The sequence below is a fragment of the Atractosteus spatula genome, chromosome 7, assembly GCF_055471065.1.
Source record: "Atractosteus spatula isolate fAtrSpa1 chromosome 7, fAtrSpa1.hap1, whole genome shotgun sequence".
NCBI lineage: Eukaryota > Metazoa > Chordata > Actinopteri > Semionotiformes > Lepisosteidae > Atractosteus > Atractosteus spatula.
This window is the reverse complement of record NC_142712.1, coordinates 37,321,385-37,334,623: the sequence shown is the minus strand read 5'-3', so window position 1 is coordinate 37,334,623 and position 13,239 is coordinate 37,321,385. Positions and strand designations below refer to the sequence as shown.

Genomic DNA, 13,239 nt, shown 5'->3' with positions numbered 1-13,239 from the left:
TTCAGGCTGACATGCTAACTGGTTGTGATCTGACTAAAGGACAGTAACTTAATGTGCTACCACTGTAATTTCTCCATTTTTCTTTCTATACTAAAAACTTGTCACACTGAGAATGAGGATTGTGGTTTTTTAGTGTCATGTTAAATAGAAAAGAGATCAAAACTAAATGTTTACTCTTGGGTTTTGTGCATCTTACTTTTAGGAACCTTAAGTGAACGATTAAAGGAAAAAAAAACAATGCTGAGAAAGGTGACATTGTATGAGTATACAGTATAAGTCACCAAGGATAAATCCTAGCTATAACTTTCCAAAGGGAAAAGATTTCAGTATCTCCCAGTCAACATGTATTTTACAAGCTCAGGCTAGCTAACCAAATTAAAATCGTATTTAAAAACTTTTCCCAGAAAAGCTGAGGTATTTCTCGTTTCTCAGACATTTCAGGTATAATGTAGGTAACTTTTTCGTTTTGAAAACAGATAAGACACACAGTACTGTGTCCTTGATTGTGCACTTTCCTCTGAAACAGGCACACGTCCCACAGTGCCCACAGGAGAGTCTGCTTCAAATGCAGGAAAAGAGAAAGTGGCTCTCATGACCTGAGGAAGGACTGTTGCTGTACAGTGGATCATGGATACCCTGGCTATCTCCATCCCACACAACCACAGAGATAAATCAACACAGAGATAAAATATGTGCCAGGTGTTCAGATAACCCTGTCACACCTGGACAATGGCCTGTCCACAAAGCAGTGATGTCTAGACTGCAAGTCTCAAACTGAGGCTCACGCAAGTGCTTTTACTGGCTGTGACACTAGGGAATCTGTCATCCTCTGCTCTACAGTCTGTTACACTAATCAGTTTTCTTTACTTACAGCTCTTTAAGTCTCAGGTGGGAAAATGCTTCAGGGTGAATCGACATGATGCTGTTTTTACTTAAGTCACTGTTCCAAAACAAAAAGAAATTTGCATTTTTATCACACCTTATGATAAAACAAATCTGAAGACATGACAGGACTGAACATTTTTCTTCATACAAACCTAGACACAGAGGAGTATTTTAATACAAGATATTCTTGTGTAACAATAATGATTTAAAACTGAACATTCCTTAAAATGCCAGTTTACTGCTGAACATTAGTGAATTTTTCCAGGTAGTTCCAGGTCAACAATGACAATTTAGGAGCGTTTAATTACATAAAAAACTTGTGGAAGCAGATAATGCGGTGGATCTGTGGCTAAGAATCTGTCTGGAAGGATTCCGGTTCGTATCCTGCGGCCAGCAGAGGAATCCTACTCCGTTGGGCCCCTGAGCAAGGCCCTTAACCCCAACTGCTCCAGGGGCGCCGTATAAATGGCTGACCCTGCGCTCTGACCCCCAGCTTCTCTCCCTGTCTGTGTGTCTCATGGAGAGCAAGCTGGGGTATGCCAAAAGACAAATTCCTAATACAAGAAATTGTATATGGCCAATAAAGTGATCTTATCTTAGCAAGATTAATACATTTCTTCTCATATGCACTCTCAAGAAAGGCAAGAAAGGTGTGAATCTAGACACACTCACATATGTTCCAAAGCCTCTAGGCCATCAAAGGCTTTCTTCGTGATGGATTTAATTTTGTTCCTCTGCAGCACTCTGGAAAAACAATACTCTAATTACACTTTGTAGACAAGGCAAATGGCCCACAGAGCAGGCAGGTCACCAAACTCAATTAGAACTTGAAGCACTGAGACTCAACTGTCCTCAATAGTGAACAGATTGTATGTAATGCTACTAATATTAATACTAAAAATTGGTACCAAGATTAGTTTCTCCTCTTTTTTTACCTGATTGGAGCTGGAATTGAATTTTCAACCCCAGTCACATCATTGCGTTCAAACTGATGAGAAGAAAAAATGTACACGCAGTTGCCTTTCAAGGCACGTTTTCACACACCGCATACAAAACTGTCTTTTGGAACGGAGACAGGAAAATGGAGAAACACAGCAGCCAGTAGATACTAGTGCTCTTGCAGGAACCCCCAGAATCTGCTGCTGCATTATCACATTGAGATCCAATGTCCACCATAATGCTCAAACCAATGGTCTATTTTTTATTAACTTGATATTAACACCCACAGGTATTAATTAATAACATTAATGCATTAATGCAACTCAGATATGCATCAATACTGGGATAGAAAAGACTAACCACACTTCCCCGAGAAAAACTTGTACTCAACTTCTGTAACGGGAGTGGTTTGGCCAACTGTTCACCACTGTCTGGAGGATCCTGGTAACAGTGGGCTAATGACAACCTGTATTACAATATTCAAGTCGGGACAACAGGGGCTACCCTACAGACCGAAGAGACTCTTTGCTTGCAAAGCCACTTGAAACTCCTCCACTGGCTTGAGCACTCTTGACCAGGCAGGATTAAGAAGGTAAATATAATAAACAAGTAACGCCAATTATAACAATCATAATAGTCTATAAGGAACATTAACATGTAATACAGGTGTTCCTACAGCCTTCTTTAATTGATATTAACAGCATGATTGATTGGAAAACCAAGAGGATATACATACATCGTATTTAACTTTTTCATCCCAACGAATATTCCGACAGAATCTTCAATAGCCCACGAGATCTCGTTATTCCGTAGGTCTCTGAGATGAAGCAAAACAAACACTTCAGAAACTGAAGAAATTAAACCTTAAAGCCACAAGCAAAGAAATAAGAAAAAGACATAAGTATTTTTTCCCCATAAAAATAAGGACCAACCAATGAACACTCAGGAAGTGTCTAAAATATTAGGGGTGCCGATATATTATTCTCTGATAAATAGGAAAATGTATTTATTATCATTCCGATGTAGGAATTCCAGTCAATAATTACAACCGATAATGTGGCGTCCTATTTTTGTTTGCGCAACTAGTTTTTTTTTATGTGCACGCACTGACGCACTAGACTGGGTACAGTACGGTTGCTGCAGAGTGAAAATGTTGGCGGTGTGGAAGATTTTCACCATTTCAGCAGAGGACAACAGAAGAGCAATTTGCAACAAATGTTCAGCTGAAGTACAGCGAGGAGGAAAAAGTAAAGAGTTTCAATACCACTAATCTAAATTAGTCATTTGAAAACTCGTCATTCCAATGATTTATTTAATGTATATGAGGCAGCAATCATTAGCAAGAAAACAAAAAACAGTAGCAAGTGCAGAGATGCCTATCCAACAGGCATTGGAAAATTGCAGAAAAGTTGCCAAGGACAGTCCAAAGGCTAAAGAAATCACAGACAAAATCATGGAGCTTATGGCACTTGATGACCATTCCTTTTCAATTGTGGAGGACCAAGGATTCCATCAAGTAATTGATTTTCTGATGTTGCCTTGCTGGCTCTCTGTGATGTTGTCGCCACACACATACACAACCTGATCAAAGCTAACGTCAGAGACATCAGCTTCACAACAGACATATGGACTTCTGACGTTGGTCCGATGACTATGCTAAGCTGTCTCACCCTTATTACACATCAACTGCAGATTATAGTGTGAACTTGTTTTAAAATGCCAAAAAGAAGAATTATTGGTTATCAGTATCTGTATCGGCCACAACAGGCTGTTAATTATCGGTTATCGTTATCATCCCAGAAATTCCATATCAGTGCATCCCTATAAGATATGACCATTCAGTACAATTCCTAAAAAATGTTTTCACTCATAAAAGATTTCATCATTGCCTGTGTAACAAAACACAGGAATAAGAGTCCATATTGCAAGTCAATAAAATATAATTAAGCAATGAATATTTTTAAGTTTTAACTATAGGCGACCTCTAAATAGGCCTACATTTGCGCAGATGAAGCCCTGTTCCAGCTCGCTGGGCTGCTCACTGCTTGTCTCTCACGCCTGGCTGGGCCAGAACGCGGCTGCCTTGTTCCCTTGCCCAGCCCCGCAGTCCGAGAACACTCAGTGACCCTGAACTGAATGGTTCCCTCTGTCAGCTGTCCGACGCCCTCCGGGAACTGAACAAAGCCCCCTAATTAATCTACTCTTGTCCTGCTTCATGCTTTTTCAAATCCAAACGAGATTACTTTTAATTATTTCATTAAAAGGTTGCATTAGGTTAATAGAACTTGACTGCCTGGTTGAATCCCAATAATCGCCTGTTTCAACAATAAAGGCATTTGTAGTCAAGATGTCCAGATAGAAGAAATAAACACAGCTGCAGTTATCCAGTCCTCCTGTTATCTGTTTGTAAACTTTGTGTTCTTTCATTGTATTTAGAATGATAACAAATTTAGAGCTTATCACACAAGACTCCTTTGTCCTTAGATTCCACAGTTCAAAATACATTAACATTCAACATAGCAAACATAATTAGCAAGTTCACTTTACTGCAGAGGATTCCTGAAGATGACAGAAATCACCACCATTAATGGGACAAATTTTAAATATAGGGGTCTTTCTGAATGAAGTATAAAGGCAGAACATACGCACGTCTCATGCAAGGACAGAGAACAGAAGCAAATGCATACGGATATAGTCATTCTTGAAAACTACAGCCACAATATGCAGCGTTTATCATGGGGAGCGATGCAGAGCCCATCAGACAACGAAAGGCCATAGCCAGGTACAGCCTTTCATTCACTTACAGAGTGCGCAAGCTGGAGAGGCCGCTGAAGACCCCTTCTCCCAGGTGACTGACCGAGTTCTCCGCCAGATTCAGGGTCTCCAGCAAACTGAGCCCAGAAAATGCCGTCTCCTCCAAGCGAGACAGATGGTTATGGGATAAATCCCTACAAAGAGGAAAAGGAGGATGGACATACAGCAATGTTCCAGCACCAAAATACACATTACTACACAATGAAACACACACCGATTACAAGAAAAGGTCAATTAAACGAATCCACCTTTGTTTTTAAACAGCGACAACCTCACGTAAAACCTGGCCTCCAAAACGCAGTTTACATCTAATGACACTGACCTACATTTAATAAGTATCTGGAAGAGGAACTGAAGGAATGTGGTGGTTATATTCTGGCTCAAGATTTTCAGAATTTTCTTGCATGGGCAAATTCCTATCTTAATCCATTTTTAACACCGGTGGAATTTTGCCCACAGCAAAAAGAGGAATGTCAAATTCTTTTTTTATTGCTTTCTTTTATACCTTAAAAAGGCAGGGAATTCAACGTTCACTGATGCAAACAAAAAAGTGTTTCTATTAAGCAGATAAAAACACTAAGCACAAGCCCAATTCCTTTGTGCTATGAATAATTTCCAGTGGTTGGAAAAGTTACCACATAAGCCAACACTGAACAAAATTCTTAAACAATAATAAAAACACAAAACATTTACTACTAAGAAATGAATTATACTTAAGTATTTTACTAGGCTAGCATGGGTATCTGTTTTTTTTTCATTATTGTACTACAATTCATTCACATTTTATACAAAAATCAAAGTGGCACCAATTTACAAAATGAAAAACCAGAAAATAACGCATCCATCTTCTAACCTCTTCTTCCAATTCAGGGTCCAGGGGAAGACAGAGCCTATCCCAGCAAGCAACAGATCACAGGGGCACACACAGACATACACACCAGAGCCAATTAACCTACCAGTATGTTTTTGGACTATGGGAGGAACCCGGAGCACCTGGAGAAAAGTCACGCTCACACAAACACGGGAAGAACATACAAACTCCACACAGATAGCACACCAAGTCCAGAATTGAACCCGAGGCCCCAGTTCTGCAAGGCAGCAATGCTAACCACCGTGCCACCGGCATCTCCCACCCGAAAATAACGAGAATCAAAATTAAAGGAGGCTGCTAACCCACATACTCCAGCACAGCGCAGTTGCCGGTCTGCTCATGACTGCTTAAGATTTAGCATTATAGAGCGCAAACACTGTATTTGATGTACTGTCTGTCCCCTTCCCCAACTTTCACTGGGCTCGAGCCAGGAAAACCCATTCCCGACCAACCAAGGCAGAATGAAATAAAATGGCGTCACTTCACGCACGCTCTCCTGTGGAATCCAAATGGAAAAGAGCACTTACAGCTCCTCGAGCCTCTGGCAGAACTCCCAGGCATCCGGCCTGATTTCACGAATGGCGTTCTGGCTAACGCGCAGCACTCGCAGCATTCTCAGCCCGTACAGCCAGCCTTTATTCACTTCCGTCAGGTTATTGTGCTCCAGCTCCCTGGGTGTGGGGAAGTCACAGACAGATTGAAACAGACCAGCTCTGGGCAGTCTGAAGAATACGTGAAGTGGAAATGGTGTATATTCTCCACAATGGTGGTAATTTAAATAGGACTGTTCATTCTTACATACTAAAACCATTTAAGTTCTATAAAATAACCATACAAGCCACATACATGCTGTATGTATAGAGACTGATTTTGCTTTGCAGTTTCATTTGACATTTCATTCCCCAGAATGAGCATTCATGTTTTGACAAAAATACAAACTTTAAAAAAGTGTGTACATCATTTGTAATTCAGCAATTCAGGTGGTGAATTCCAGACTTTTACAAGGTACTGTACAAATACAGATGGTGGCCTTAAAGCTTGTTGGCCTATTCAAACAATGGCAATGTGAAAACTGCATTAAAAAAAAGCAAAGACATCCAAATCACACACAAACGGGACTGTTGAAACACACTGGCACAGACAACGGGAGAGCACATCATTTCAGATCTCACTGTCATCCGGTGGATACCAGTGATGTGTTTTCTGGACACTGTTACTGGTCCTGGAGACATGTCTCCAATCGTCCCCACGTCTACGTGAACAACTTGGCTTCCTTACTGCACAGTGCAGTTTCCACAATACAACTGTTTAAATAAAGCATCATATATGTACCAAATCTCCTGAGATGTTTAACCTCTGAATCAAACATATCACAGGCTTTTCACCAGTTCTCTGCAATGCAGATCACAGCCCACATTAAAACTCACAGTTCTTCCATGTTGTTCAATCCAAAGAAAGCACCATCCATGAGCTTAGTGATGCCATTGCGCTGAATCTTCAGTGACTTGAGGGAGTCCAGCCCTTGGAATGTGAGACTGTCCACCACTTTAATCTTATTCCGCTTTAGCTCTCTGAAAGCACAAAACAGAACAAAATGTTTTTGAATAGGATGCAGGCCAGTGTCAAAGAGCTGGAAAAACAAATTTACATTTCCACAACTGTTCTGTACAGTTTCTTTAAAAAACCTAATGTTAGTATTCCATTAAAAGTACAGGAACAGGTTCACTAGGACTCACAACAAGGATAGATTTGTTTTAATATCAGCAACTACTCCTCATAATCAAATGATTTCTAGTGATTCTTTTTATAAATTCATAAGAAACAAACTACTTACAAGTACTGTAGCTGAGGCAGTCGGAAGATTTTGTGTGGGAGAAATGTAATTCTGTTGCGGTTCAGTTTCAGAACTACTAATGAGTTGGAGATGTTGTCAAAGCACCCGGGTTCCAGCGTACTGATTTTATTGTTGCTCAGGTTCCTGAAACAGAAATGCCAGAAGACGACAAAATGGTGACCACCAAACACTTCCACACACAGCAAGTGCCAAGAAGACGTATTCCACCTACTGAAATTGAGCAGAGATCCAGATTAAAGCAGAACTTTGATCCACCAAATGGCAAAGCCTTATGAGGTAGCTTTTCAGGTGGTCAAAATCATCATTTCTACCCAGTGAAAACCACCATCAGCTACTAAAGCTTGTGATGGGCACAGTTAATTCAGGCCACAGTAAATATGAGTTCAGCAGCCTCATCCCTGAAAGATTTAAAGGGATCTGCAGAACTACAGTATGAACCAGCATACAAAGGGGCTGGCACACTCTTTCCAAACTCACAGAATTCACCTGCAAGTTTTGCTACTGTTTGCTGGTGTGAAATCAGACTTCAATAGATTAAGAAACCATTGACTGCTAAACAACATTTATAAAACTACATGGATCAACAATGACGAGTTGTTTTGCCTCTGACTGCAACTGTACAACCATACAGATGCAGAACGAAATTTCACGTACATCACCCATCAGCATTCTACTTAGGTTTAAGGGTAAATTTTAAAATGAATTTGTTAGCTGTTGTTTCTTTATGTGGTTTAAAGGGGCACAAAGTCTCAGAGTAAGGTATTTTTAGGTGGCCATTCAAAGGCATTCCCTTGTTAACATGAGCCTTGCACTGCAGTGTAACTGCTTGGGTGTCAGACATTTTTAGTTAGAACACAAAGAAATATAGATGATGACTTTGTGATCACATTTTGCTCCACTTTTCCATTATCCAAATAAATCCCATCTTACCACCCAAAACTCTGCTTCAATGGGAAAGAGTTTTATTTTTTTCATTTCTGCATTGTCTCTTGTAACTTTTGGATCTTTTAACGTATACAAAATACTTCTACAAATGTTGATCTACTGTGAATGATTTCTAACTTTCCCCTTCTCTTAACAGAAACTTGATACAAAATCATGTCTTATTTTTTGTATTTCTTTGTTACACATGCTGCCTAGCCTAAACTTAAAAGTTTGTCACACAACAACTAATGATCAAACATGACATACACAACTCAAACCTTGCGAGCACTTTCATTGGTTCACATGCATCCTTATCGTGACATGAGAGAGCTTTCCGAGTAAACAATCTCACAGATGCGCCCCATCAAATTCAGTATTTGTGTCATGAAATGCAACACGAGGAAGTTAAAATAAAAAAACTTACAGATACTTCAGCTGCATCGGAGGGAAGGAGCCTGCTTTGATCTCCGAGACAGCATTGGAGCTGAGATCTAAAGACTCCAGAGACACATAGGGCTGGAGCTGCTCTGTAACCATGTCAGTGATTCGGTTATGAACCCTGTTAAAACAGCATAGGGAAAAGCACAGTGGTACTTATCAGCTCTGATGAGGAAGGAGGCGAGATTTAAAGCTCAACAGGAGTAATCAGGGTTCAAACCTGTAACAGTGCCCTACAGGCTAGAAGTAATAATAAAATCCACATAAGCTTTACGTGACATGCTAAACAGTTTGCTATTTCTCTTACTGACAGCTGTGATATTTTGTGTGGGTTTGTGCAGTCATGCAGTGAAGCAGTGTAGATGTAAATTATGGATGCATGGGCTATTACAAAGCATACTATCCAGCAGTGTGTAACTATTATGTAGTGTGTAAATGTAATCTTAAACATTATTAACAGAAATATCTGTTACAATTGGAACAGGAAAATGAGCCAGTAATAACTATCCTTACACTAAAATGAAACAAAATATACTTCTGGTTCACACAAACCAAGGTATGTGCATTATTACATATCCACAGTGCCTGGCAAACATTTATATTCCCTACCAATAATTCAATATTTGGATGAATTGCAGGAAATGTACATCTTTTTTTTAATGAACTCTTTTTCAAAATTAACTACTAAACTGAACTTTGTTACTTATGAAAAAGGCTGAGTGTCTGCAAAATGTTTGCTTTAGTAGTCAGTCTCCTAGGTCAGTATTTAGTGGAAGCACCTTTGGTAGTTAATACTGCCATGTCTTTTTGAATATGTCTCCACCAGCTCTGTACAATGGGATAGTGCAATTTTTGCCTAATTCATCAGTTACAGAAGGAAATCAAACTATTTTTGTGTCAGAACAAGTGGCCTTGGCCTTGTGTCTTAAGGCATTATCCTGTTGAAATTTAATTTATTAATTTAATTTATTAATTTTCAACCCAGTATTAGATTCTGGCTGTCTTAAGACAGGTTTTCCACTTTCTCGGCACTCGATTATACAGTCCCACATTGCGTAAAAGCTAGGATATGGTCCATGTATGAACACTGCATCCCATCTCAGACATACAATTTTGCAAATATTTCAACAACAAAAAAAGTATGTTGGCTTCACAGTAGCATCTCTAACAATTCCTGCTTGCTCAGTCTGGAAGGGCGGCCCGATCTGGACTGTCCATTCCATGCGCATTCCACTTCTTACAAATCAGTGACTTTTCTTGTTTAACCCCAATACCACTTTATCTCTGACTTTTGTTTCAAAAGCTCCTTGATTTCCCCGTTTCATTTATCACATTACTATGCGAGTTGTGGCTTGATGTTCAAAATCCAAGTAAAGGAACTTTCGGATAAATGCTTTTCACTCTGATCTAATGTCACACAAACTCCAAATTCAGATTACTTGATTACACACAGAGGCCATTGCTAACTAATCTTTTGCATTTGAAATGATTTAAAGTGGCCACAGAAAAAGGGCTGAATATTTATGCAACTAAAGTACTGATTTTCCATTTTTGTTTATCAGTTTAGATGACACTGTATGGATTCTACATATGAAGTCTGAAAGTGTAATGACTGCAATTCACGTGAGAAATATGCTGGGAGCTGAAACATTTTGCAAGGCACTGTGTATGCATGCATTGTAAAATAGTGTAGTCATCTCACATTTAGGTATAAAGTCTCTGCTTAAAGACCCTTAAAATCTTCATATTTAATTTTTGGTGCTTAGAGAGAGTTACATGGAAACTTTCTATGAAATGTAACTGTTTTCCCTTTGTCAAAGGACAAGAAAACTGCTAAACATACAGCTACTGTCATGCTACATTTTATTAACTGCTGTTAAGCATGACATTTATCCCCAACAGAGTGTGAGTGTGTTTTTAATGAAGTTCCATGGTTTATACACACATGTATAGAAAACTAATTTGGGGGTAAAAAAAAAATTAAGATCTGTCTATTGTGCAATAAATCCCAAAAGTTGTATTTCAACTTGATTTTTCCAGGCGTCATACATCAAAAACATCTTACAGGGATAGAACCGTGATGTTAGAAGTCACTTCTCCCATGAAAGGAATTGCTGTCAGTTCATTGTAGTTCACATTGCTGAAAATGAAAACAAAAGTCTTTTAAAAAAAATTCTTGCTACACATATTCAACTAAGTACCGTTGGAACAGCATTTAAAAAATATAACAAAAAGACAGGTGCAAGGTAGTGACAGCACTGCTGCTTCACAGCTCTTGATCTCCAGCTTCAATTTCAGACTGGGGTACCCTCTGTCTGAAATTCGCATGTTCTCTCTGCAGTGGACTCCAAGTCACCCAGCTTCTTCCTACGGTCCAAAGACGTGTTGGCCAGGTGAGCCAGTGTCTCTTAAAATTCTCCCTGTGTGTTGTGTGCATGTTCCCTGCAATGGACCGATTTCTCATCCAGGGTGTAGCTCTGCCTTACACTGTGTCAGCTGGGATAACATCCTCCTCGCCCCTGTCAGCCACAGGATGCAGAGGCTACAGATGATGGATGGATTTAAAAAAAGAGAAGCAAGACTGACTGCATGGCACAGGAATCAAGCCACCATTGATACGTGACAATTTCCATTGATACTCTGACAATTTCTGGAAGAGAGTGCTGACCTCGCACCCACTGCGCCTCAGAATTACAGTATACAGTTTCACATTAACATGAATTATTCAACCTTTCAAATAGCACGTGACACAAGGGGTGCCACTAATGTAGCCCGTCAGAGCTGTCAACGCCTAAATAATTCAGATGTGCAGAGCAACTCGGCCGAGCTCACAACATTGGCATCTTCCTCTCTGTGGGGAAAATGAAGTGATAAGGCATAAAGCACACTGACACCTTCAAGTGAGGTGAATCCATCACCAGGGTTTATTTTCCACTACAATGTGGAAGACAGGACCTTGGAGCATGAGGGATTTAATAAAATTCTTCTTCCAAGGTACAGCCTTTCCTGTTGGAAAAACAGCTACAGCGCAGGTCTGAGACATGATCAGCAAGCTTACGAATCCATCTCCAACCAGAAACACTGATCACCCCTCTCTCTGCGGCAGTTTTAATCTACAGCATTTCCAAGGACTGCAAGCATGTGGGCACACATGGCTGGAGTTTCATGACATAAAGCACGAGGGACTGAGCTACTAAACATGGAGAACTGAACGGATACCTACTGGTTCCTTCCAGGAGGACTTCAGACACTACGAGAACACATATAGTACAGAATACAGACAAATGGTGGGATTGATCAGCAGAAAAAGTGGACATTTTGTTTGTTTCTGGCACTTGAAAGAACTAAATGCAATCAGCATCAGCAACAACAACTACATATGTACCAATATATTTACCCGTTTCAACTTAATTGTATACGGATACTGTTATATTTGTAGTATATTGGTACATTTGTTTTAACCTTTTCTGCAGTTAAAACTACACTCTCACTAACATTTTATTGAGTGGCAGCTTTTCTAATCTAAACAAGCACCTTTAGAACATGACTATCCCGTTAATAAAGGCATAAATGTTTATACTTCAAATTGCAAAGTCTTATGTTCTTATGGAGGAACAATGTTGACTTAGTTTGGATGTTTTTCTTCACAGTTTAAAATTGTTTCATATATTTGTTTCTAATCGTTATAAAGTTCGAAATATAGTCTCCAATGAGTAGGCTAAGGTGTTAATAGATACATTAATATCCAAAGCCATATTTCTGTTTCAGGGAGTCATCCATTTCTATTGTAATGTCTTCGGAGCGTACTTCTTATTGACCAGTCACCGAATTTCAGTAAAACCTCTAAAAAGCCGCCACATCATTCAAATGCTTTCATCCTTTTTTTTTTTAATGCCGTGTAATCCTGGAGAGACGCTTAAATTATAAACATTCTTATTTCAGGGTTTCTTCATTTCGTCACGTAGGCCTCTCGTGGCTTTTTAAAGAATACATTACACCTCATTGTGGTGATAATCGTGCTTTTTATTAGGGCGGCTATCATAAAGTCCAACTTTTCCACAAACTGAAAATTTCATTCCAGTTGGAAACAAGCCTGGGAGGAGCGATGTACTTGCTCAGGAATGAACAAATTGGGCAGGCAACAAGTCCTGCGCTGCTGAAAATATTTCCAGAGACCGAACCACACAAAACTAACGCCAGCCCCCCCAATAAAACAAAAGAGAGAAACCCCAGAGTACAGTCCTGAATCATTCAGTGTCGGATTGTAATAGCTTGGAGCAAGGAAGGACAAATAATTGAGTTAAGGTTTCCAATATTACTTGCACAGAGGCGGACTAGCTTTCTAAACTACAAACTGGCCATTTTGGCACCATATTGCACTAAAGGGAAGACTTCGAATCGGCACAACATTGATGACCCCTTAAACAATCAGGGATTTTTCTGGGCAGAAAAATTTTCTTGAGATTAAATGTAATATAGTTAAGTGTCAAGGCTGTTTTTAACCAAACACACA

The 13,239-nt window shown here is 39.6% G+C and overlaps 1 protein-coding gene across 2 annotated transcripts in view; it reads right to left on the bottom strand.

The window, feature by feature from the left end:
- lrig2 (leucine-rich repeats and immunoglobulin-like domains 2) overlaps nucleotides 1-13,239 on the bottom strand; it is a 29,924-nt gene that overhangs the window by 15,788 nt on the left and 897 nt on the right. For both annotated transcript variants that reach the window (XM_088920462.1, XM_088920463.1), the window contains exons 2-10: nucleotides 10,792-10,866; nucleotides 8,713-8,847; nucleotides 7,344-7,487; nucleotides 6,937-7,080; nucleotides 6,037-6,180; nucleotides 4,629-4,772; nucleotides 2,561-2,641; nucleotides 1,558-1,629; nucleotides 872-940 (exon numbers count right to left, since the gene is read on the bottom strand). In XM_088920462.1, coding sequence (XP_088776588.1) covers nucleotides 872-940; nucleotides 1,558-1,629; nucleotides 2,561-2,641; nucleotides 4,629-4,772; nucleotides 6,037-6,180; nucleotides 6,937-7,080; nucleotides 7,344-7,487; nucleotides 8,713-8,847; nucleotides 10,792-10,866 — 1,008 coding nt within the window. The remainder of the gene's footprint in view (nucleotides 1-871; nucleotides 941-1,557; nucleotides 1,630-2,560; nucleotides 2,642-4,628; nucleotides 4,773-6,036; nucleotides 6,181-6,936; nucleotides 7,081-7,343; nucleotides 7,488-8,712; nucleotides 8,848-10,791; nucleotides 10,867-13,239) is intronic.